Source organism: Antrostomus carolinensis, unplaced genomic scaffold, assembly GCF_000700745.2.
Source record: "Antrostomus carolinensis isolate BGI_N321 unplaced genomic scaffold, ASM70074v2 scaffold21376, whole genome shotgun sequence".
Classification (NCBI taxonomy): Eukaryota; Metazoa; Chordata; class Aves; order Caprimulgiformes; family Caprimulgidae; genus Antrostomus; species Antrostomus carolinensis.
In genome coordinates, this window is record NW_010324246.1 from 21,373 (window position 1) to 46,343 (window position 24,971).

At 42.2% G+C, this 24,971-nt stretch overlaps 1 protein-coding gene across 3 annotated transcripts; it reads right to left on the bottom strand.

The window, feature by feature from the left end:
- Positions 1-1,429: 1,429 nt before the first annotated feature.
- Positions 1,430-22,253, bottom strand: CEP63 (centrosomal protein 63). 3 transcript variants are annotated; one of them, XM_010170890.1, is made up of 14 exons: positions 22,210-22,253; positions 20,306-20,486; positions 18,248-18,343; positions 15,910-16,035; positions 14,921-15,034; positions 12,270-12,503; positions 11,865-12,010; positions 10,464-10,598; positions 9,728-9,842; positions 7,707-7,904; positions 7,180-7,266; positions 4,979-5,184; positions 4,147-4,453; positions 1,430-1,588 (listed from the first exon to the last, which is right to left on the bottom strand). In XM_010170890.1, exons 1-14 carry the CDS (start codon positions 22,251-22,253, stop codon positions 1,430-1,432), a joined length of 2,148 nt encoding a protein of 715 aa, XP_010169192.1. The 3 variants fall into 3 exon arrangements, with proteins under 3 accessions (XP_010169192.1, XP_028941511.1, XP_028941512.1); XM_029085678.1 differs by lacking the exons at positions 4,147-4,453; positions 4,979-5,184; XM_029085679.1 differs by lacking the exons at positions 4,147-4,453; positions 4,979-5,184; positions 10,464-10,598.
- Positions 22,254-24,971: the final 2,718 nt, after the last annotated feature.

Here is a 24,971-nt window from a genome sequence, read left to right on the forward strand (position 1 = left end):
ACCACAGTTTATCCCCAGCTGTGGGCAGCTAAAACACCTCATTACAAAGACTGCACAATGAGAATCCAGAATGGATCTGAAAGTTTTATCTTTGTTCAAAGACCTCCAGAAGAAAGCCAAAATAAAAAGGACTTGTTGGTTCAAACGTTTTTCAACTCTGGAATGCAGAATTGCTTGACCAAGTACAGTCCCATTTTATATGGCATGATGAAGAGGCTGCAGACAGGCATCACCTTTGCTGAACTCATCTGCCTAACCCGATGGTTGGTTTTTGCATGCACATGTGGTGTTTGAATTCCTGTTTCTTGACACCATTAAGCTGCTCTAAGACAAGGTGAAGCTGATGGAAAGGAACAGGAAACTTACACAGACATGGGATATCTCCATCCCTAGGTTTGCCTGGACAAAGGTTGTAAAGGCTCAGCCACAGAAGAACTGCAGAGTGCCCCTGGAAGAAAAGCAAGTCCATATGAAACAGGTTCTGTTTGCCCATTAAGAACTTGCTTTCCTTGAGGAAGGACTGAAAATATTAATTAAAACAGGTCGCAGATGTATTTTAATGCAGCAGTTCAACTTGACTGGACAGTGTCCGAGACTGCCTAGGTTCAAAACAGGCTGATACCAGCTTACACAGCAGCTGCAATTACATCTGTCATGCAGATGAACCTCACTTGGTTGTGGGTTCTCCTCCCATACAATTGCATTTCCAGTTCCAACTACTCTCTTTTATAAGAGCTGTGACCACAATCAGAATTCAGCCATTCATTCCTCAGCTATTTCTCAGTACTTCAAGCAAAGTGCAAGGCCAGATAAAAGACGCCAGATACTACACAAACAGTAAAAGGCAGAAGTTGCAAGAACCAAGAAATATTAAGAAATTCCACTAAGGGAAAATTAACTGTAGAAAACACAGGTAGCCTAAAGGAAAGAGGAATTATAATCCTTGTTCCTTGAAGAACATAGCTACTATGGGAGGAAAAGGTTGTTGATCAAAATTCCCAATGAGAACGCAAGATAAGTCACGAGAGATTTATTCTGTATATTTGTATGAACAAGAAAAGAGGTGTTTTTTCCATTTTGTTTTATTTCAATGTTTTTACATGTATAAAATATACTTAAAATACTTTATGTTAAAATTAGCAAATGGTTTGCTTCTAAAAAACGCCATCATCTGTGAGAGCACACATACCTCTGATGAAGCTTTCTGACCTACAGCAAGCTGACTAAAGTGTCTCTGGTGTAATACTCTCCATCAGATCAAACATGTTAGAGAGGAGTTTCCTTTCCTCAATATCCATCCGCTGATTCAGCTCAAAGTGGGAGATACAGCCTCTCACTCAACCTCCCATGGCAACTGGTTTATAGGTACCTCCCCAGTCACAGTTTGGAACCCTGTAAGCAACCCAGCATTCAAATTCAATAAGCAACATTACTCCTGGTGTCCAAATTGTTTCACTATCTTTTCACTCTCTTTTTTCAGTTCCTCAATGTGAGCATTTAGGCACTCCAGGATGTGTTGGGATCTCAGTTCTTCCTCTTCCAGGTATCTTGCAGCTATCGATCCAACTGAAGTTGTAGGCAGGGGACACTAAAGGGAAACAAAGGGATATCAGGTATTCTTTCATTCCAAGTTTCAGCCAGAAACAACACTAATCAGCAAACCACGCAACTAAATAAGCTTGTAAAGAGCTCTTGTGTCATTTCTGTCTTATTGGACAAACTAAGCACTCAGGTCTCACGCTTGTATCATAGGTAAACGTCCCTACCAACAGCTTCCAACCAACAGTGAAAGCCCCTCAAGCCTTTGACTAAACTGCAGGGAGTAAAATCACTCCTTCAGCACAGAAAACTTTCTCCATTCTGGTAGTTCCCCTCTCTAAGGCACTGCAAGGCTGGAGGTGAACAGAAATAAGCTCTCCATGTGTCTACATAACTGTTGCACTTCAGAGGTGGAACCCTGACCCCACAGGTATCAATAGGAATTGACTGTTTACTTAGAGGAACTGGAGTTTCACTTCAATTACGAGCTCCGCCACTTCAAATAATGACAGAGAGTGACATGGTATGTGCAATCCCAGCATAACTCTAGAGAAGGTCACTATGAAACACCAAGGGTTTTGTCCCGGGTGTGTTAGTCCTGCCTCACACTCAAGGTCTACATCTTGCTCCTTGTCTTAATAAAAATATCAGTGAGCAGTATCACCTCAGAATACAAATTCCAGAGACAGGAAAGAACTGCCAGACTGGACCAGCACTGGGGATATCTCTGCTTTCTTTTATATACCTCCTCTGCTTCCCTGAAATAATGGGTTCCTGCTACAATCCCACAGGGCAAGCGCAGACCGAACTCCCATCACAGCCCACTGAATGGCACTTCAGCTCAGCTGGCAATGGTCAGTAAACTACCCCAGATCTTTCCCTTTACAAGTCAAGAACTCCCCTTGCTACTCACATCACTTACCCACAAGTTCTTAACTTACAAAAATAACATTGCAAACTAGGCTTAATTTACAAGTCAACTAGGAGAAACTTTCGCACAGGGGCTGACAGGTGAATTATAAAGTTACTAAGGGGCTGTTTTCCATTACAGAAAACTTGTCCCAGTGTCCTGGCAAGAGAAAATAACTGGTTATTTCAAAATCCTGGAGTTTCACGGTTTTCTGGTTTTTTTATCAACAGCCAGGAACAAAGGGAAGCAGAAAAAAAGGCTGCAGATAACAAGCAAATCTCTCCCATTCCACTACTGCCTACTGATTAGAGTTCTTCTCTTTTAATATTAAGGAACTGATTTAAAGACACTGGAACTTAACCATGAGCAGGGAGTTCCAGTCAACATGCAGAGAAATATTTGCATTTCCTTAGAAACCTTATTTCTACCTTTTGGAACAAAAAGCAGTACATTCTTTTCTAATAAACATCAAGCCCTAGAGCTTCTCAGACCCTGAAGTGGAACTGTTCACACTTAAGTTCCAATCCTGCAATCTGAAGAGTTTCCATTTAGAATATTACAGTTTCCCAAGCTCCCAACATTTGTTTTCAGGACATGCCCACAAGCTACTTGAGTCTTGAAATAATCAAGACCTATTCTTGGTAGTAAACCTCATCAAGATCTGCAAAGCCTCTGCAGAGCAGGGCCTGACAAGCCTCTGCTTATCTGTGCATCAGCCTTAGAGACTCTTCTCTGAGCTCCCCACAAAATAAAAGTATCTGTTGTCACTGCTAACAACACACACTCGGGAGAAAATACTCCCAATACTGCTAGGGGCAACACGCTTGCAACAAGGATCAGCAGCCAGGATTCTCCCCTCCCTGAACTACTACAGCCCTGTCTGGTCCAGGGTATGACAGCTGCTCTCTGTGTCCCTCTTCCATTCTCCACCCTGCTCAAGTTGGTCTATAGCCTTGTTATTACAGGGGGTACTGGGATATATGGTCTTAAACACCACAGGCAATAAGAGATCGAGTCCAAATTTCCTGTACCTTAAGCAAGTGCTCCAGCAACTGAGCTAAGGTAAAAGAACAGAGAAGGTACTCCCTACTAAAAAAGTATGACCAGCGACTGGGAAAAATAATAGCCTCCCCTTGTGCTGTGAAGCACCGATTTCAGGCTTTCCTACCAGCTGCCATAACTGGCTTTCAGTTCAGTGTGATGACTACCACAGTCCCATTCGGAGGGGTCACACTCACTCTGTGCATTACAGTGGATGCAGATGTGCAGCACCAGCTGTCAGATTCACCCAGAAACTGTATGTTGAATATTCAGTACTCTACACCCACTCTGAGCCTCAACTACAGACCCAAGCCAAACACTGAAGCAGAATTCTGAGGTGACAGGAGCAGTTTGCAGTACACACTGATGTACCAGTACAGAGAGAACCATCAGCTTCTGGAATTAGCTTATCAGTGAAACCAAACAGGAAGTCCTGCCCCAGAGTTCTGAATGATAACCACATGGCTCCCATTGTCCAAGTACTAACCATCCAGCAGTGGTTGTAACTCCCTGTTTAACATTTGATGTATGTCTAAAGAACCACATGCACGATGTAGACAGATCATACATTCAAAAAAGTGGGTCCTTTTGCCAGATGAGAACCCAGCTATATCCTCAGCTGTTGAATAGCAACCAGTTTCTATACAGCTGCTTACCAAAGGCACAGATTCTCTCTGATCATTTGAGAGGGACTGCTTAGATGTTTCATTTTCAAAATCTTTGTTTCCATCCAGCACATGGAGCAAAGAATCTGTTCCCAACAAGGTGCCCAAAGCAAATGACTCCACACAGTTCTTCCTGCTGGTCTGGGTGGGTAGCTCACCCACCTCAGGAGTTAAAGTTCCTCTTTCAGCAGTTTCCCATCTCTGGGACTCCCCCTGATGATGCTGAAGAGTCCCATCAGGCTTTTGATGTTTTCTCTCTGCTTGTCCATCACACTCGTCCTGTGCTTCCTGAGTTGTCCTGGAAGGCAGGTTTGACAGTTTGCTGAACTTCATAAAAATTAAAATACAGATAAAAATTAACATACAAGTTACTAACAGCCCTGGCAATCCCAACTCGCTCTTGTTTCCATAGGGCTTCCAGACGCACATCCAGTCTCCAGGGAATTCTCCTTCATTCTGCTATTGTAGATACCAAAAACTACAGTCTGCACATTCTAGTACTGCAAAAGAAAGGAGCGCAGCCACCTGGGCCAAAGCCAATCCCTTCACTGTCAAGAGCACCTACTGCTTCTCAATCAAAGAAAAAGGTTAAGGCAGTAAAAAGACAGCGATATAGTTTTTTCTGCTTTGCAGAACACAGATCAGCTGGGACTAAAAGCTATAGCACTACTTAAAGCACAGAGGCAGATTCCAAAACAGTCCTTTGTGTTCTATGTGCTGGAAATAGATACTATATATAAAGTATGTCATTAAAAACACACCCCACACTTCTGTTCTCCTTCGTAATAAGGAAGTAGCATCCTTGGGGTCATGCAACACTCACCTGTGTTGCACATCCTTGGCCTCAGGCTCTTCCTTCTGCATCTGCTGAGCAGTGCCCTCGGGTTCATCCTGGCAGACCTGCCGAGTGAGCTCCAGTTTTGCTCTGGCTTCTGCTAGATCCTTCCGCAATTGCTGGTTCTCAGATTTTAATTTATTTAGTTCAACAGCATAGTCTTCACTGAGTGCTCTTAGGGTGACATCTTTTCCCTAATGGACAGAGAAGGGCTGAAGTCAAAACTTCTGATTTCCTAGACACCATAGTCAAATCCAGAGCAAAGGCCACCACAGCAATTCCTTAAGGCGTATCCTCTAATCCCAGTTTTCACTGGCAAAATTTTCAAGGCTTTCGTAAGAGCTAATCAATTACATATGCCTTATCGTGTCTGCATCCAAACAAGCTGTGCTGATCTGCCTGGGAAAGGAAGTCTCTCTCACCACTGCATGCTTTTGAAAACAGGAAAATAGAGACCAAGAATAGTTCAGATGGATCTGTCTCTCGTCTTGTGATAGTGAGAAAGACTACATGACCTCGAGTTCTCCTCCAGCTGTATAATTCTAGGATTCCCTCACTTATGTCAGCCAAGATACAAGCTGCTCAGCCAAAGCTGGGAACCCTGAGGTGGTACCCCCATGAACTGTCTCAGTCCAAGCAACTCTACAGGTATCAGAGGAGCAGGCTCTGCCAGATACTTCCTACAGGTATGAAGAAACACATATCCCAGTGGCTTAGCTGTTGATGAGAAGTAACCACTCTCAGTGAGAAACTACTTTCCATGTGCTCTACCAGCAAAGATCACTTCTAGATCACTTTGCAAAGATCACTTCTAGATCCCCTCACTCAAATTAGCAATTGCCTATGGTAATAATTATGGAAGGCTGTGCATATGCCTCCCCACCTGGGATGACCCACAGCCCTTGAGAAACTTCCACTGGTAGAGGCTTTTTTTTTTTTTTTTTTTAAAACCGAACAACTTGCTTCCCATCTTCTCCTTACTAGGCCAGATGGATGTAATTTCCATTGTTTATACTCCTGCGACACGCCCACTTTCTTTTTGACAATTTTATTAAATTTAGATGCTTAATTCATTCTCATCACTGCTGTATCTAAGGACTTTCCAATGTGCATTAGAAGATGCTGACCAAGATCAGTAGTTCCTGTGCCATGGGGCATTTAAAAAAAAAAAAAAAAAACAAACAAGAACACTTGCTCTGCACTTTGCTATCAAGTTTTTTGGTAAGTCAGGCAGGCAAAAGCCTTCCAGGCACTTCAAGTAGAAAATAATGGGCCTAGGTCATTTTGGTCCCAAATCAGTTTTGTTTTTTCTCCATCTCACCAGCTGCAAACTTCTGTTCAACACTTTCCCAAGAACTTGGCACATTTGACAATCACCCCAAACTAGTATTAAGAGCTGAGTATTTCCTTCCCACAGATCTGACAGGATAAAAGCTCTGATGATACATTCCCATCAGGTTTTCAGCTGTCTGAATCCAGTCCTTGCCCCCTGTGAGGCATCCATTCTAGTTTATGTGAGACACAACTTGCAAAACAGCTATTTCTTCCTTCACACAGGCACTGAAATGAACCACTTTCAAGGTATTACTCCTGCCAAGACTGCACCTCTTTTACGCAGGCTCCCCTTCTCCCCTCCAGATGAGGTTGAGTGCCCCAAGAGTGGCACATCAGCAGGAGCCCATCACAGTGCCCCTTCCTGGCACATTGCCCCAGGGCATCCAGCTCACACTCCCAGGCTGCAACCTGCCTGTGAAGTGCAAGGGCAAGCCCTGCTGAATGGCTCCTGACTGGGAGGGGACCATGCTCTCACTCTAGAAATTGCAGGGCTGTGGCAGTTACAGCTCTGAAACAGGTCAAAAGGGCATCACACATTTAGAATCAGAGGTTTGAGGTAAACCAGCTTAAAATGGAAAATTAACAAAACATACTAAAAAACACAAGCCAGATCTCATGGAGAAGAAACTGAGATGACAGCTCTGTTTCTGCAGATCTCCTCACTACTCTCTGACCAAACAAGATGCTCAGTATTTACACATCTTGTTTCCTCACAAATTGCCCCTTTTTGCCTGGGTTTTAAGTTCACTGAACTCTACCAAGCACTGTGAGAGGCCTGGGCAAAGACTAGTACTGTTCCCAGGCAGGGGACACACAATTCTTGCCCCTTCCCACCTCCGTTCCCTAATGCATACCTCTAGCATACCACACTCTGCTTTTTCCAGCATCTCTGAGAGATGACGGTTTTCCAGCCTCAAGGTTTCCAGCTGGACCAGAATTACCTGAGGAGAGAGAAAGGCAAACAAGCAGCTCAGAAAAAAGAACATAACACATGCCCACAACACCCTACAGGCATTTTTCACCCCCAATTCAAGCAGAAGTACAAAGCAAGTTTTGGGCCATAAGCTCTGCAGGGACCCTCTAGAGAAGACCATGCAAATCACTATGCACAGTCATTCACTTTAGTTTTCAAAGATGTCATCAGCCAGGCCTAGTTAGCATGAGTGATCTCAAAAGAATTCTCTGACTGTCAGTTACTGGTTTGAAAAAGAGGACAGATTCAGTGAACACCATAAATTAGAAAATTTCACTAGAAGGGTCTCAAAGTTTTTGTTCAAAGGCTGAAGAGAGAAGGAAATTTAACACTGCTAAAACTAGGGTGGTATTTCAAGCCTTCAGATCCCTTAAAGAGAGAGCATAAGAGTTTTCTGCCTTTTTTTACCCTGTGCTCCACCGCTTTCCTCTCTGCTCTTTCAATCTCTGTTCTCAGACGTTGTTCTAGGTCTGATGTGGAGCCACTTGCAGACGCAATTGTGATGTCCCGCTGGTGTAACTCTTGTGTCAACCTGGAGATTTCCCTTTTCATCCCTTCTAGCTCACTGCTGTGAGTTTGTTCAGCTTGAGAGAGCTGCTCTTTCAGCTGGAGAAAGATATGCACACACCACTCACAAGCTTTTACAAGATGTTTCAGCAAAAAAGCAAAAGTATTGCACATGGTAATGTGAAATCTAAGTACTGGAAAACTAAAAGCTCCACGTAACAAGCCCTCTGTGCATGCTTGTCCTTCTTGATTGAAAACCACCTCATTCCAATCCTTTTCCACACCATAAATTTCCAACTGGGACAAGACTTAAGTTACATGCTGTGGAGTACTCAAGAAGACCCATAATTGATCAAATCACAGTCTCTTTAGCTCACCATTCTACCTCTGTGGCCAAAAACAGATACCCAAAGGTTCACCACCACTGGGCAAGCACAGTAACACTTTCATAATATAACCTTGAAATTTGCCACTCTGCCTTTCTGAGGCAGAGATGGTGTCTTTAAATAGCTCTAGCCAGACTTTTCTGACACTAATTTGTCCTAAGTCTTTTGAATCAATATTAGCTTGTAACAACTAAAGCTACCCATGGCAAACTTCCACAAGCTAGCTATGCACAGGGTAAAAATATACCTCTTTGTTTTCCTAACTCCATTTGATGACCACTAGTCCCTGCATTATGAGAGAATAATCATTCCCTATTTACTTTCCACATGACAAGCATGATTTTATTTTTAGTACATTCAATCTCATTTATCTCTTTTTCCAGTTTGGCAAGTCCTACTCCATTCAGCTGTTCCTCATATAAAAAACACTCCATCCTTTTGGTCATCTTTTTCCATACCTTATCTTGTTTTATTCAATCCTTTTTGAGATGGCAGACCTGAACTGCATATAACATTCTAGTAGGTACACCATATATCTATATAGTGGCATAATAGAAGAACAACATAGCATAATTTCTTCCCTAGTATTCCATTCCACTAGCCACAAATATTAACCACTCAAACCTCCAGGATTTTTCTAAGAATTATAAGCATTTTAGAAAATTGAACCAGATGATCTCTGCCTAGCCATGTAAATACTACACATATGGTGATTTATCTCCGTGTCACCTCAATGACTCCCAAGTATATAAAATAGAAACAGCTGTAATAAATCTCTCTTTCCTCACCAGCAGCCTGTAGGAGACTCATTTATTGTGTGGCTGTTTAAACGTGTAACCAAGCACGCATCTCTGGCAAGATCTGCACCTCTGTACATTCAGAATAAAAGATGAAAGATTTTCACAGAAGTGAGGTTTTTCACTCAAGTCCAATAAGGTTTCTACTCTAACCAGGCTCCAGTGAAAGCTCTCACACTGACTGATCTAGACCATTACTAGAAGTCAAGCTTTTTGGAGGGCGTGCCTCCCTTGGGTGCACAGAGCCCTAGGCTGTGGTCCTCATGGCAGATGAGCTGCTCCATTTCTTCCAGCTAGAATACATTTGAAGCCATGTCTCAAGTGTGACAGCATATATTACAGCAAAATCCATTTCCTCCTTGTTCTTCACCCTGTCAGGAGCCTGTATTAGGCTTAAACGCAGGATTCCAGGCCTTACTTTCTCTGCTTATTTGCCCCTCCAGCGCTAATTCAAGTATCTCCACACCATAGAGGAGTGCTGCATGATGCAGGGGTAGGCTTAAGAGATACTCACAAAGTAAGCAGCACAGCCACATACAGAAACCTGCAAACCCATCCTCTCCACTCCTCCTTGTCATATCTGCTCCCCACCCTTCAGCGTGTCGCTGCCTCCCCAACACTGCTGGCCTCTGGTCCCAGTTGGAGCGTTGCTGACTGTGCACTGCTGAGGCATGACACACACGGGAAGGGCTGACTCCACAAGTGCCTCTCCCACTCTCCAGGAACAAAGCGACATTACCTTTTTAATCTCTGCCTTTGACTCAGTATGGTGTTCTTCCATCGACTGCAGCTCTTTGATATTCTCATCCAGCTCTTCACTCAGCTGTACACACCTTGCATTTGAAGACACCAGGCTGGGTGCCAAATGTAAAACTATAGATTAGAATACCCCAAGAAGGAGGACATGGTCAGAGAAACTTTGATCTTCTAAGCAGTCTCCTATGTCCGTCATAACAGAAACCAGACTCTTACCTTAGAAGTTCCTTACCAATCCGTTGGTTTTGTTTACCAAAATCATTTCAAAAGAGATCAGGAAGCTGATCTAACAGATAATAGCTGTTTCTTCTTTGTTTCTTTACTGTACTAAGATTACAAACTTCCCGTGTGAATATTAGTCTGAAAACCACAAATTCTGAGAGGAAGACTTGTTTATAATTCTTATTTCACAGTAAGGTCTAGATCTGGTTCTTACCAGCTGACTAACAACGACTCCTTAACCTATTGCTAATGAAGGTGCTAAGCCGAAGCAAGCTAAAACACCCACAGTGTGCGGTGAAAAGCAGCCAACCAATTAGCAAAACAGTCTCACTATTAAACTGCAAAATGAATAGCACTTGATTTCTTCATCCCTTTGATATTTAAAATAAGCCTACAAAAATCAGTGGGACTGGTTAACTTCATGAATACAATATATTAGGCATTAAATTATTATCCAAGTTTCATTGCACAGCCAGGGGAAGCAAGCAGTCAGCTACCTGTTCTCAAGCTGAGTCACTTCTGACTGTAAGTGCTGTTCTTTCTTCTGGGCAACATCCAGCTGCAGTAGTATATGCTCCAACTCCAGCCCTGAGGAAGACAATCGATTCTCTTCCAAACGTTCCTCCAAGGACCTAAGTAGAAACATGAACTTTAATCTCAGCACAGAAACATCATGTCTGAGTAGGACAGGGAACTGCTTGAGAGAGTCCAGCACAGAGCCACCAAGATGATTAAAGGAATGGAGCAACTCCCTTACGAGGAAAGGCTGAGGGAGCTGGGTCTCTTTAGCTTGGAGAAGAGGAGACTGAGGGGTGACCTCATTAATATTTATAAATATGTTAAGGGCGAATGTCACGAGGATGGAGCCAGGCTCTTCTCAGTGATGCCCAATGGTAGGACAAGGGGCAATGGGTGTGAGCTGGAACACAGGAGGTTCTGCTTAAACTTGAGAAGAAACTTCTTTACAGTGAGGGTGACAGAGCCCTGGAACAGGCTGCCCAGGGAGGTTGTGGAGTCTCCTTCTCTGGAGACATTCAAGACCCGCCTGGACGCCTTCCTGTGTGATCTCATTTAGGTTCCTGCTCCGGCAGGGGGATCGGACTAGATGATCTTTCGAGGTCCCTTCCAATCCCCAACATTCTGTGATTCTGTGAGTTCACTAATACGGGGAATATAACCACCATTTTCTTGGAATTCTCTGAAAAATACACAAAACCCAACACTAGGTGACACCTGTGTGTATCGTGAATAAGCAAACACACTAGCTGGATGACAGCCCCCTTTTTGAGTTCAGGCTGATTAAAAAGGACTGCATCCTATTTTGATGTTGATCCAGACAGTTTCCCTGCCATTAGTAGACATCCAGCTTGCAAGAAGTAGTGTGGCTGTTCAGTAACACAGGCCAAAATCTTTTGACATGGCCATCAGAATCCTATAGCTTTTGCACATTGCCACTGCAGAAAGGGAAAGCCAAGATTATTTTGTCACATCCGTAGTTACTTTACCAAGACCCTAATCTGACATCATTAAATCAGTGAGAACTTTCACCACCATTAAAAAGCACAGTATCAAATCCTGAAAGGCCTCCAGCACTTGACTAAAAATGCCTGAGGAAAAAAAAGCTGAAAAGCTCAAAAGCCCTGTGCTGCCTCCAGAAACCTAGCTGAGTAGAAAGCTGATTCCTTCCACACTCTTCACTGTGATTGACTTCAAAAGCAAAGCAGTCTGGCAAATGCTGCAAGGAAGCACAGCAGTTGTGAGAAACCACAGTGTACCATTCTATGTATCAACCAATACAGATCCAGCTGCATGAAAATGCTTCTACCATCCTCAGTAGGAGAACCTGGAATATAGATCTAGATTCAAGAGTATAAGTACCAATGAGGCACAGATGCTACCTGATGAGGAGTTCTTTTGTGTGGAGAGTTTCTGTCAGCCTGGCCAGCTCCTTCTGTAACTGTTCCTGGTGCAGCTTGGAGCTGTCAATGAAATCCTCCTGAGACTGCAAGGTGGCTCTAAGTTCCATCTTCTCATCCTGTAGCACCTACATGCAAGGGAGAAGGAATGACTGTTGCAAGATGGACCAAATCAGTCTGTTGTAAGGCAATGAGAGGTTGATCAGATTTTTAAGAAACCCTTGGAAATACAGCAGAGCACCAGATGAGTACAAAGCCAGCTTTGAGGCCAATCAGGAACCTTACAAAGGCTCTAGAAAGAGATGGGAGCTCTGCAATTAACAGCCTTCCTAATAATTCTCACAAGTGCTGCTTTATATTCAGTTTCCTAACAGTTCCTCCACTGACCTCTAACATTTTCTTGGATTGCCTTAATTCTTCTTGAACTCTTTGCTGATCTTCCAGAATCATCCGATTGTTTTCGGTCAGATCGTCCACTCTCATGTTAAGCCTCTCCACCTCCAACTCGTTGGCACAGATAGCATCATTGGCCCTCTCCAGCTTGCTGGTTAAGTGCTGGATTTCTGATCGGCTAGCCAGCTCCACTGACTCCAGAATCTGCTTCCGATTGGCAAGCTGAGTCTGCTAAGAGCAACTGGTTTGTATTAAGGCTAAATTATCAAAAAACACAGTGTATCAAAATTACATTCAAACCAACTACTGACTTCTTTGTGTAACAAGTCACATTATCAAAGTAAGCCACACTGCCTTTCAGGGAATTAGGGAAAGTATTGTTCCAGGGTTACAGGATGTGTAAAACTTCTGAAGACAAATAGAATTAAAAAAAAAAAAAAAAAAATGAAAAGGCTCTCTGATTCCAAAAGAGAGTCAAAGAGAATCTGGGAAAAGAGGATCTCAAATCACTCAAGTTGTCTGAGCATGAACTGTCTAAGAACAAAGCTGCCTGCTATTTTTTGCTCATTAACCTAAGGCTAGATGAGGAGAAACAGCAGCATGTAAGAAGGTTTGTAAATACCCTACAAAAGCTAGAGATTACTCAATCATTAATTCCACACCAGGATAGAAAGCAGCTCTTGGTGCACAATGAAAAAAAACACAAACACCAAATAGATCAAAAACCGAACTGGGTGTAACAGTCAATTATGTTTTGCTTTATGCAGTGAATATCTGGTTCTAACAGCATGCAAGAATGCTCACTTTGAATGTTTCATTGTTTTAATGGCAGACAAAAAAAGTTATAAGGAACATATGACTAGCAAACAATACACGCTGTTATTTATAGGCACAATACTTTATTTCATAGCACTGCTTTCCACATAGCTAGCTGGTGAAATTTAACAGCTTTCATACAAGCTTCTAAGAATATTCATGTATTCCCTTTTTGTATAGTACCTTGTAATTTTTAAAAGCTGAAACAAAATATTTGAGTAGTCCTTTAGTCCCAATTTCTAAGACTAGCAATTCCTGCCAGCTTCAGAATCACCACATGCCTTGATTTATTGTCTGACATACAATGCCTCATAACTGAGAAAACTATAGGAAGTCTGCATTTGGAAGACTATGGTACAATTTTGATTACAGTCTTTTCATTATTTGAATAGTCATGACAGAAAAGATAATCAGGAGGGGTAACGAGTTTAAAGTACAGCCTTTTTCCACCCAAGAAACCAGAGTACCAGACTACCTGAATCTTTATTTCTGCAATAAGAAAACATTTAAGCTTTCTCTTATTTCCAGCCCCTGAACATTCAGGACAGCACAGAATTCCAAGTTTCACCTGTTCCAGACTTTAAAAGCTGCAGGTGTTACAGGAAGGTGCCCATCACTGGGTAAGAATACCAGGCTTCCCTGAGCTGCACTGAAAGATATGAGGGGAAGCCAGCTGAAAGAAGAGAATGGGGAAGTACACCATGGCCACAGATCTCAGCTTGACCTTCTGCCAGAAAAACCACCCAGCATACAAAATGCATAGAAACATCCAAGGCAAAAACTTAGCACTTTCATGCCAGGCTTTTCAAAAAAATTGAGGATTCAGGCAGTTTGTTCATCTGTGCACCTAAGTCTTCTACACCACTTAGGAAAAATCTCCCCAAATTCCTGTTGTTCTGCTGTATTGTAAGAAGAGTTCCTCTTTGCTCCAGTATACCAGCCTGCACTCCAAGGACACATCTGTTCTCAGACAATTGAGCCATCAATGATGCAAAGACAGCAGAGCAGCAAGACCTTCTGCTCCACGACTCCCTCTGCATTTGTAGATCTACTAGTGTCAGCCTCTCACAAAGGCCCTGTCAGAGCCAGCTTCAATCCTGTCATCACAAGCTTCCTCCTTGCAGGAGCTTCCACTCAAGAGCAACTCAGGAGCCCATTAAGTGTAAAGCCCCCAGCAAGAGCTTCTTATCAGTGTCTGCTGTGATTGTGTCAGTGTGACTTCACAGCTGTGCTCGAGGTCATTCATCTTGCTCTGCTGCAGCACCACTAACTCACTGAATGATCAGCTTTCAGGAACAGCAGCCCCACTACTTGTTGCCTTTAAGAGACTTTAAAAAAAAAAAAAAAAGGAGGGCTGAAAACTACTGGTACTTCAGTACTCTGCAGAAGTATGTGTAGTAGGGGAAGACTATTTTCCAACATCATCCTCTGAGCTGGACCTACAAAGTGCATATTTAGCTACTGGCAGGTACACAGCTTTGAACTAGACAACATGATGTAACAGCTATTTTAAAGTGTCATATGCTGTGGTCTCTGTCTCCTAGGGCAAGAAAGCTTCAACCTACTATCTTCTCTACTAATTGGAGGGGTGGCAGGGAGAGCTGCATGAGGTTTATCTAACCTCTGCTGACAGACTCCAGATCTTTTTTCCATACAGCACTTACACAAGTAATCCTTATTCCTCCGGGACATTAAAAGTCATTTCAATGGCAACCTAAACTGAATTCAAGCCTGAGAGATTTCATTAGTCTTTCCCTCTACCCCTCTCCCTCCCCTCCCACCTGCTGCCACAAACAAAACAAAAACTTTCAGCACATTATTAATCGTACCTGAATGAGCTCAGACTGCTCAGCCAAAGCCTTCCTCTGGGCTTCCAGCGATGCCACCTGCTGCTGGTAAAGCAAGCGCTGCTTCTCCCAGTCAAGTGATTTTTGACGAAACTCCTGCAAGGACAGCAGGAGTGGCTTGGAGCAGTACAGCAGTACAGCACAGTTGACAAGAAGGCCCTCTTCTAGTTCATATCCATGTTTGCTTTCTCTCTCTGCTATATCCTCATGAACCTTTCCCCACAGCAGGGACACCATTAGCCAGTCATTTGATGCACCGACTCAGCAGTATAAAACCCCTCACATACTGTGCTTGCTGTATTTCTTTCCCTCCTGAGTTAAAACGTCAGTGTCAATTATTGCTGTTTACAAATGTTAAGTGCTAACAGATTCATGGTTAGTTTCATAGATTTGCTGTCAGAGGTTTAACAATTCAGACTGTCTTTAGCTTCCAAAACATGCTGCTATTGAAATCGCTAAGACGGCAAGTATGAACTACAGAATTTTAATGCTAATCTCTGCTCCAGAAATTGGACATTACATCAGCCAGATGTGTTTGTTAGCCACATCTTCAGGGTACAGTAGAAGAAAATTGAGTGTGGTTGAGCTCAGCATAGCGGAAAGATTAAAACATGAGATAGGGTTTAGAGGAAGTTTAACACGTAGCTCCTACCTCCTAAAAGAAGTCAGATGACAACCTCACCACACAGGAATTAATTCCATTCACATAACTAATTACCCTTCCAGCACCTTATTCCTTTCATTTAGTCTAAGAATAAGAACAGTAGCATAGATTATCGTGTATACTCAGAGGCCCCAGTATAGGAAACTGCTTTTATTATACAAGGAGCTGAGAAGAGCTACACCTGGAGAGTACTTTTTAGGCAGGATTCATAGTCCACTTCCTAGTTGACTATTCAGTCACCAGTGAAGCCCAGAAAGTCAGCTGATACACACAAACTTGGGTTAGCACTTGCTTTTTCACTACATACCTCCAGCTTCCTGGTCAATCGGCTCATTTCAAAATGGTCCTCCCCTTGTCTCTTATTAGCTTCTTCTCTAATTTCTCTTAGTTGTTTCCTCTGCAGTTTCTCATAGCTCCTCCTCAGCCTGGACAACTGCAAGCCATTCAGTGAATGAGACAACTTTGTTCAAGGTCCCAAGGCAAGAATTAACCAGCACTTTGAAAGAAGGCACACAAAATGGCTTCACACAAACAATTCCGCTAATCAAAGCCACAGAGCTTGCAAGTGAAGACCTTTATTTGTATAATGAGCCTATTATAGCAACAGGATTGCAAAATATGCCGAGTTGTCTAAGAGTAGCAAAATGCCACTGAAGTCACGACATCAGCAGCTCCAATTAGACCTCTGTCTTACTACTATCAAAACATGACTGAAATATTGATAAGATGGAAGTTTAGATGCAGCTGTTAATGCAGCAAGAGCATGGTAACGCTCTCTCTACAGGTGGCTCCCAGCAGGCAGTACCTGTGGTTGATCTCCTCATACAGAGGGGCACATCACACCACACACGGGGTGGGGGGCAGTTCCACACAGAGGTAGAGTTTCTTACGTGATTAAAATAGACTTGTGAAGCTCAGGTGGGAACTGGAACTCTTCTGCTTAGTGGGAGAAGGAAGATTTGAGAATTGCCATTATACATAATATCAACACTACTTCATCTGTCATTTTCTGCTCAGATACACCATGTATTTCACAATAAGCGGAGAATGCCAACAGAAAATATCACTCCTACTCCTACTGCTAGAATGCTAAAGTCATATCAGAAGCAGAAATGAGGAAAAAACTCTTGACATTTAAATGACCCTCTGTGCAAATAATCACTTGCAACTTGCATGGAATTTTCCATCCTATGAGCTCCTCCCAATTCAACTATTAAATAGAAAGTTTCCAAATAGTCACATAAATTTGAGAAGCCATCATTCCCATTTTACTGACAGACAAAGCTAAGCCCATAGATGAAGAGAAGGACCATGAGAAGAAAAAACATCTGAATCAATACCTCGTGCTCTGGTCACAAAAGGTTCTCCAGCAAAGTACTTGGGCATGTTCAATGGGAACGGACAGACGTACAGGCTTAGAGTTAATATACGAACAACTTTTGCCAAACACATCAGGAGACTACAGGTTTATTCTTTCAACAACCTCTGTCAGTTAGACACCGCACCTGTAATTTTACTGGTAACGCTGGTAAACCGAGACAGAAAGAATTTCCCCAAACAGTACTAAGAACAGAAGACTGAGGAATATTAGAGCCTAATGTCATCTGCATTAGTACTGTGTGGGTAAAATACCAACACATTGCAATTTTGGCCACAACACACACACTGTATTTCAGTCTTAGCAATTTAGGCAGATCTGCCAACGCACCTCTGCTTTGCTTTGCAGTTTATCCACAATTCCAGTGGGAGCATCTCGTGAATGAAGACTGTTAGTCATACCGAATAGTAAGTTGTTTTAGATGAGGACAGATGCCTTCTGTTGTCAAAGCAGAGACTACCAAATTAATTTAACTTATGGCTTACAGAGGATGAACTAAGCCCAACCCTCCAGAGAAAACAGGTCAATGCTCTACTAGCTGCTCATGCCGTTTAACTCACTGCCGCTGACAAGCAAGTGGAGACAGGCAAAGAGTTAAGGCATAAACGTGGAATGCTCTTATAGCACCTGCAGGACGTTCCACATGCACCACCTTGCAGTGAATAAGAAGCTTTTTGAGATGAAAGCTCTGAAATTACTTTCAAAAAATATTTTCTAAGTATATTTAGTTTTTATTAAGACTAACATGTCTTCAGAAAACACAATTAGAGTCAATGGAGGCAAAAAGAAGATGAGACTACATACCATTCTCATCTCGTGACCTCACACGATCAAGGCCAGTTACACCACCAGCCTTTTTTAATTTCATGAAATGCTGAAGGAGCAAACTGCTGCTGCCTGTACCCACGGCAACTTCAGAACAAGCACTATGGTGACTAGAATGGGCAAACACGGGAAATTTTTGCAGTAAACTTCTGCAGATGTATAACATGAAAACTGCAACAATACATTTACTACACACCTCTACTCCCAGAGTTTTCTGTTTGTCATCAAGTTCCTCTGAAGTGCAAAAAACCAGGCCTAATGAAGCATAAAAATATTACTTTGTCTATGCTCAATGCTCTTTTTTGTAAGAACACAAACATTAAAAGAATGGGGAGTTGTAAAACCATCGCATTTAAACAAAAGCAATGATACAAAGTATTTCACCTATCAGATCATTTATCAACTGGGAAGTAAAAACCAATCCTCTCTTTTTGCAGCTCACCTCCTCTTGAAATTTCTTCAGCTGTTGTTCATATTCTCTAACCATGTCCTGTTTGGCTTTCTCCAGGTCTTCTACCTGGTGACGCAACATGCCAACCTGAATGAAGAGTTAAAAGGCAAATAAATAACAATAAACAAGTGGACTTTATTGTCAGTAGGTACTGGGATTAGTTTTCATTTCACAAATATACATTATAATTGGAGTGGTAAATGACTATTAAAGGATCCTAATTCTGTTAACAACTGTGTGTTGCAATGAGGTCACTGACTAGGAATCAGATTAAGATTATGCCTAAATCTTTGGTAGGCTGAGGCTAGAACTGCTTCTGTTCTGACCTCTTGTTTTGAGCCAATTTCTGACTTTCATTTTTTTGGGATGAAACTGACAGTTTTGGCTTGTGTCAAAATGCTATTTATATATGGCATTTTCATAAAATTCTTTATAACCGTGCATTAGGATTTCAAGCTATCTACCAAGAGAAAAGACAGCCATGTCGATATCTTACTACACTCAGGTGAAGCAGATATTCCAAATAATACATGGAGATAAGGAAGATAAAGAAATGGGGCTTTGAAACTCATGGGGAAGACTTCTCTTACATTGATTCACAGACTCCTGTGACTCATTTTTGCCTTTCCCCTCCACCCCCATCTTTTTCCCATCCACAACCCAAAATGGCCACCAAAAGGACAGCAAGCCAACAAATTAAAAGAAATCACCACAGAAAATTCATATGAGTAAACCAAAAGCATCAATATACTCCAGCAGTCACCTAACCACAGTTTACAGTTCAGTTTTGAAATCAATATTCGCTTTTGGTGATAAGAAATATTTCACAAGTGTCTTGAGAAAACACAATTGATAACAACAATGATAACCTATATGATAAAAATCACTGTTCTTGCAAATGAAAATCCTGTGGTATGACTCCAGATTTAATAACTCTGTAACAAAGACATTAATTCCAAAACTTGCCATGCAGACCAGTAGAAGCACCTGACCATGTTAACAAGAAACTACAGAGTTCTTAACCCACTCTTGCTACTGCCTGTCACATTTCTCTTTATTTGACTAGATTCCACACCAGAATACTAAAAGCTACAGCAGTACTTGGGTAATTTTGAGGATGTAAGAATAGCTGTAGTATAGTTGTACATGCAGCCCAAAAATCCAACTGCAGTTATCAGCTGGCTTCTGACCCAAGAAGTCAAAGCAACTTCCTCAGAGAGCTGCTGAAACACAATTTGTAGCTAACAGTCTGTCAAAAGATAGGACACTAGCTACAAATAGGAGGACAAATTATAAACACTCTCAGAAAAAGTCTATGTGTCTAGATCTTAAGATATAGCCATTCAGATTCCTGTTGGTTTCCTTTGATCCAAGAAAGGATACATCAATACATTTGCACAAGAGAAAGTTTATGGTCCACATCCTATGCAAAAACTTCACTTACTGATACTTTTACACTAATACAGAAATTTGGCCTTTAATTAAAGGCTGCAAAACCTGAGGTGCATAAAATAGCCCTTGGATAATCTCCCAGCAACATCTCGGTGTAGTTTATACCGCTAAATGTTCTTTCTCCAATGACTGCAGGCTGCCGGACTGTCAATTACTGTTGTAACCAGATTCAGCATCTTTTGGTTCTCTCTAGAAACTCTGACAGTTCAGTCTGTGGAATTCCACCAACCCTCAGAGAGCTGATCACTTGACTACGATTGAATTATGAATCAGACACCTTATTCCCACAAGCTCCTTTGTAAATTCTACTCCTGATTTCCAATTATGAGACAGGCTCCTGTTCCACTTAGCACAGCTATTTGCTAAAGTTAACCCCTTGTGTTGGCTTAGCATTTAAACATTAAAAAAATTTAAAAATAAAAACTGATGAAACAACACCCAAAACACATCCATGAAAAGTCAAACTCTGAAATTCAAGTTCAGTCTTTGTATCTTTATATATACATGTAAACATATATATATATATATATGTATCTTTATGTAACATGTAAAACACACGTCGCCTCTGATCAGGAAACTATGAACCTGAGGCAGTACCTCCTTGTATTTTTCCTGCAGAGCAGCCTTGGCAGAGGAAAGTTCTTGCTCTCGAGCACTCAGGCAAGCTTCCAAAGCCTGTGTCTGTCCTTCCCATTCAGATTTCTTGTGAGCCACCATAATGTCGATCTGCTTCATCAGCTCCTGCAGTTCAGCCTCACAGGAAGTCAAGAACCCACCGCTGGAAGGCAAAGAGCTTGACGTTACAAAGAAGGCGCTGCCCAACACAGCTCCAGTGTACCATACCAACAAAGTCAGCAGAACAAACTGACTTGCACCAAGGGACCAACTCTGCCCGTGCAGTGCTTTGAACTCTATGCAAATTAGCTTGCAGAGAAATATACTTAATACTTCACCGTCCATCCCATTCTCTAATGCAGTATCTCACAAGTGTTATCTTCAAATCACTGGCCAGAGAGCTAAATTTGGCAATGACCAGCAAAGAACACTTGTGAAATCTCAATGAGAATGAATGACCTACGCAATTTAAACATAGGGGGTTGCCCTCTATCCAGAGAACCAATACAAGCACCTACAAACACTTATCCCTTTATCTAAGTATTATGCATTATCTAAGTAAACTGGAGCATGTTTTATCCGTATTTTATATTTGCCTTAATTGCTCTCCAGGCAGAAGCACTTTATATCAAGTTTCAGTCACCAGAGAAATCTTACAGCCAAGCTATCATCTCCTCAAAACAGAAGTTTATCACAAATGCAGACAAACCCCTGAGTAGAGGGGGTTGGATGACAACATGATAATGAAGAATAAAACATTCGCAACCCACTGGGGAAAGCATGCTCCCCATTGATGCTGCAATTACTAATTTGGTGCAGTAATTATTGAAAACAATTCAACTAACTCCTCTAAAACTTCACAAGCTGCTAAGCCAGGGACAATATTAAGGCTTTCAAGATCCAGCCCTAGAGGGCAGTGAACCCCATGATGATCTTTACCCCTTTAATTTGCCTGTCAAACAGGAAGCACTGAAAAGAAACAGAAATCAATAGGTTAAGGGATTGAAATTTCTCTGTTCCCCCAGAGCAGCATATGCACACTTCACAACTTGGCAGTTTTTCTATAAGGAAATAAATATTTCTTAAAGGAGCCAATATCAGTTAAATTTGAAGTTCACCTTGTCCTGTGAGAAACCAAAAATTAGCAGAGCAAGAACATTTCCTCCCCAGCATCTGCTAATATAAAGCTATGTCTAAACTTGATTTCAGCAACTAGTTATCCCTAGAAGACATGGCATCAGTAAATTTCAGTCACATTCTCAAAGATTATTATTAAAATAACATCAGTGACTTTTGCTTCACTCTTGTTTAACACATAAAACATTTTTTTCTTTTATTGGCACTACAGTCTTTCTCAAGGATCCAAAAGTCTAGATTCTTTCATCTAAGACAGAGCATTAAGGATTCTTCAGAGATTAATAGGACTCTGCAGTTTCAACATGAGCAGGGAAAAATCAGATGTTTTCAATAAAAACAGACTAACAAAGACATGTCTCATTAACCTTGCAAGGCTGTTACAAAAAAAAATATTTATTCACACCTTTAATTACTATTGCTCTTGATGTTAAGACAGCAAGAAGGGAAAACAACAACAAAAAAGAGGTAAGGTTTTCATGAAGATATAAAACTGAATTTCTAACAATTAAAGTATAATGCCTAACAAGGGATTATTGCAAAGCCAGGTCACCCAGTGACTTTGCTTCCCCACCAGCTGAAGGCCACCGCACACTCTGTCTGTCCACCAGCATGCACTAGTGGACAAACTCCAAAGCCCTTATTTAAGCAACGGAAGCTTTGTCTGACACTGGAGGATTTGCTTCTGAGTAAGAGGGAAGGTCAGTACTTAAACAATTTGGAATGACTGGTGTATACTGTTGCATACATACCTCCCCTGCCCATTTCTTTGCATTCCTTCCAGTAAAGCCTCCATCACCGAATCCTGGTGGCTTTAGCAACTAGGAAAGTACACAGCAGCCACCCATGACAACGTATGAACAAGGCTACTTCTCCATCCAACTGCAGAACAAGCACAAGTCCAGAGAGTAAAGAAGTTAAAAAAATTACAATTAGCATACAATTACAAGTGAGGAAAAAAATGGTCACTTTCATGAACTTATAAGCCAAATATCTTCCAAATAAAGGAAAATAGAATTTTCTACCAAAAAACCCCAGTGCAGCCATTCAGCACTATCAAATCAGTGATATAATCATGAGATCTAATAAATGGAGTAACTCAAACAGCAGCAGTGAAAGAGAATCTGCACTTTGGCAAACAGGCAAACTCAACACACTAGGACTGGCAGAGCTCCCGTCTCCTGGGTGCACCAAACTGTGGAGGATCAGCGATGCTCAGGGACTCCCAAACAGGCCAGTGAAAGATCCACTTTCGACGGGGACATTTGTCAATTCAGAGAAAAACTATAAGCACCTTGTAGCAAGTAGCAGTAAGAATCTACCCATAAATTAGATCTCTCCCCAGTCTCTATTACAGACTAGGTTAAAGAGACCACATAGTTTACAACTGCATCCAGAACACATTGCTTGCTAGTCCATATGGTTGTGAGAATTATCTTTTAAGATAGTACTAACTCTTTAAAAATTCCTCTGGTGCCTTAAGGTATGAAAATAAGATGCACAGGCTTACAGGAGCAGTATATTGTTTTAGTTAAAAATTACATCCTTTAAGTCACAAATACACGTATGTATGCACACACACAGAAGTTTTACATATTTGTGAAGCAAGAAAGGTTTACATTAAAGGCAAAAATGGGGAATAAAAAGAAAAAAAAAAATCTAAATTACCTTGGAACCACAGCCAGAAAGCTAGAATTTATTTCAGTGGCTCCTCCATGAAACTCTGGCTCCCTAACAGAAAAATGGTTAAACTCATCCTGAGGATACAAAACTACACTTCAGTTTCACTCTGTGGAGGTATACACACAATCTTCTGTTTCCAAAACATCTATGCACTTTCTAAAATATTTAGAGATGGATCCTCACAACATCTTTCCTCAAAGATTAACATGGCATTAAGCAATCAAGAACAGGGGGAGTAGTCACAGAAAGTGAGACCTTCAGAAACACAGACTCAGCTTTGCTCTCTTTCACTTCCATCAGAGCCTCTACCTGCTCCTACAGCATTTTAAAACACTACCCAGAGATTAAAGCCTGTCCCTGGGAGTTCAGCTGTATTTTAAACCACACCCATAGAGAAAATAAGTATTTCATTGAGAGAGGGGAAAAAAAATCCTATCCCTCTTCTGACACACTGTTTTGTCTCTCTTTGGTTCCGTCTGTGCTTAATAAAATTCAATCAATATGCAGCACGTCTTTGTTGTGCTGCTGCTGGCAGAGCTGCTGAGGAGAGCAGATGAGCAGATCCCCAGAGCTGCTGACAGAGCTCCAAGAGAGTTCTCCAGGTGGCAAGAGAGGACATTAGCCAGTCGCAGCTCTTCTGTTTCATTCTAATCACACCTACACAGAATGGATTTTTGTTGGGTAGCAGAGAGATTTCACTGTCCAGCACAGAGAACGTCTGCTAAAATTCAAAGAGAAAATCTGGAGAGCAATCCAGGCCCTGTACCAGCAGCTCCTTCCATGAGAGGTCGGGATCAGTTCAACACTGAAAGCTCTAGTGCCATGAGGAGCCAGAGAACATCCACTCCTGCTTCTGTCAGGCTTTACGCACAGTCCCCACGGTAAGATGCCTCTATCTGCCAGCTTTGCATACTTGTCGGCTTACCCGGGTTTGGGTGAAAAGCCTGACAGTCAGACACCCCCAGCCATTACTGACGCTGTATCAGGTTTGCTGAGTTAGTATCATATTTTGACCTCTCAAGCTTGCAAGTCCCAATGTGCAAGTTACAGGTGACTGAGTAAAGACCCACACAGATACCACGAGAGGAAACAATCTCTGCCAGCAACTACAGCTGAAGCAACAAGAGCTGGCCTGTCCCTCCCCTGAAGAAAAATGACATCTTTACAAAAACAAAACAACAACAAAAAAGAGATAAAACATTTAAAAATCAGCAAGATTTAGCATCCCCGCTCAAGAAAGAACTGCTGAAGCAGAGAAAATTTTACAAGATGCAGGGGGGTTAAGAAGACTGTCCATGAGAAAATCATAGAAACATAGAATGGATTGGGTCGGAAGGGACCTTAAAGATCATCCTGTTCCAACCCCCCTTGCTGCGGACAAGGTTGCCAAGCACTAGATCAGGCTGCCCAGGCCCCCATCCAACCTGGCCTTGAATGCCTCCAGGGATGGGGCATCCACAGCTTCTCTGGGCAACCTGGGCCAGTGTCTCACCACCCTCTGGGTGAAAAATTTCCTCCTAACACCTAACCCACATCTCCCCTCTCTCAGTTTAAAACCATTTCCCCTTGTCCTACCACTATCTGCCCACGTAGAAAGTCGCTCTCCCTTCTGTCCTAAGCTCCATTTTCAAGTGCTGTTGGAATTAAGGGACAGCCTCGGCCACCCCCCCCCCAGCGCCCCCCGCCGCAAAGCCACCGGTCCTCCCCGAGTACCCTCCCGCAGACACCCCTCACCCACGGTGTTTTCATTCCCCCGGGAGGAACCCCCCCTCCGCACGGAACGGCCGCGGACAGCGTTTGCACACCCCCGTGAAGGGGAGCGCTCCGACTC

Coding starts and splice junctions, on each gene's coding strand:
- CEP63 (XM_010170890.1), bottom strand. CDS start 22,253: ATGGAGGCTTTACTGGAAGGAATGCAAAGAAATGGGCAGGGGAG. Junction 7,905..9,727: donor CAAAGGCAGAGATTAAAAAG/GTAATGTCGCTT, acceptor ATCTTTCTCCAG/CTGAAAGAGCAGCTCTCTCA. Junction 7,267..7,706: donor GGAAAGCGGTGGAGCACAGG/GTAAAAAAAGGC, acceptor CTCTCTCCTCAG/GTAATTCTGGTCCAGCTGGA.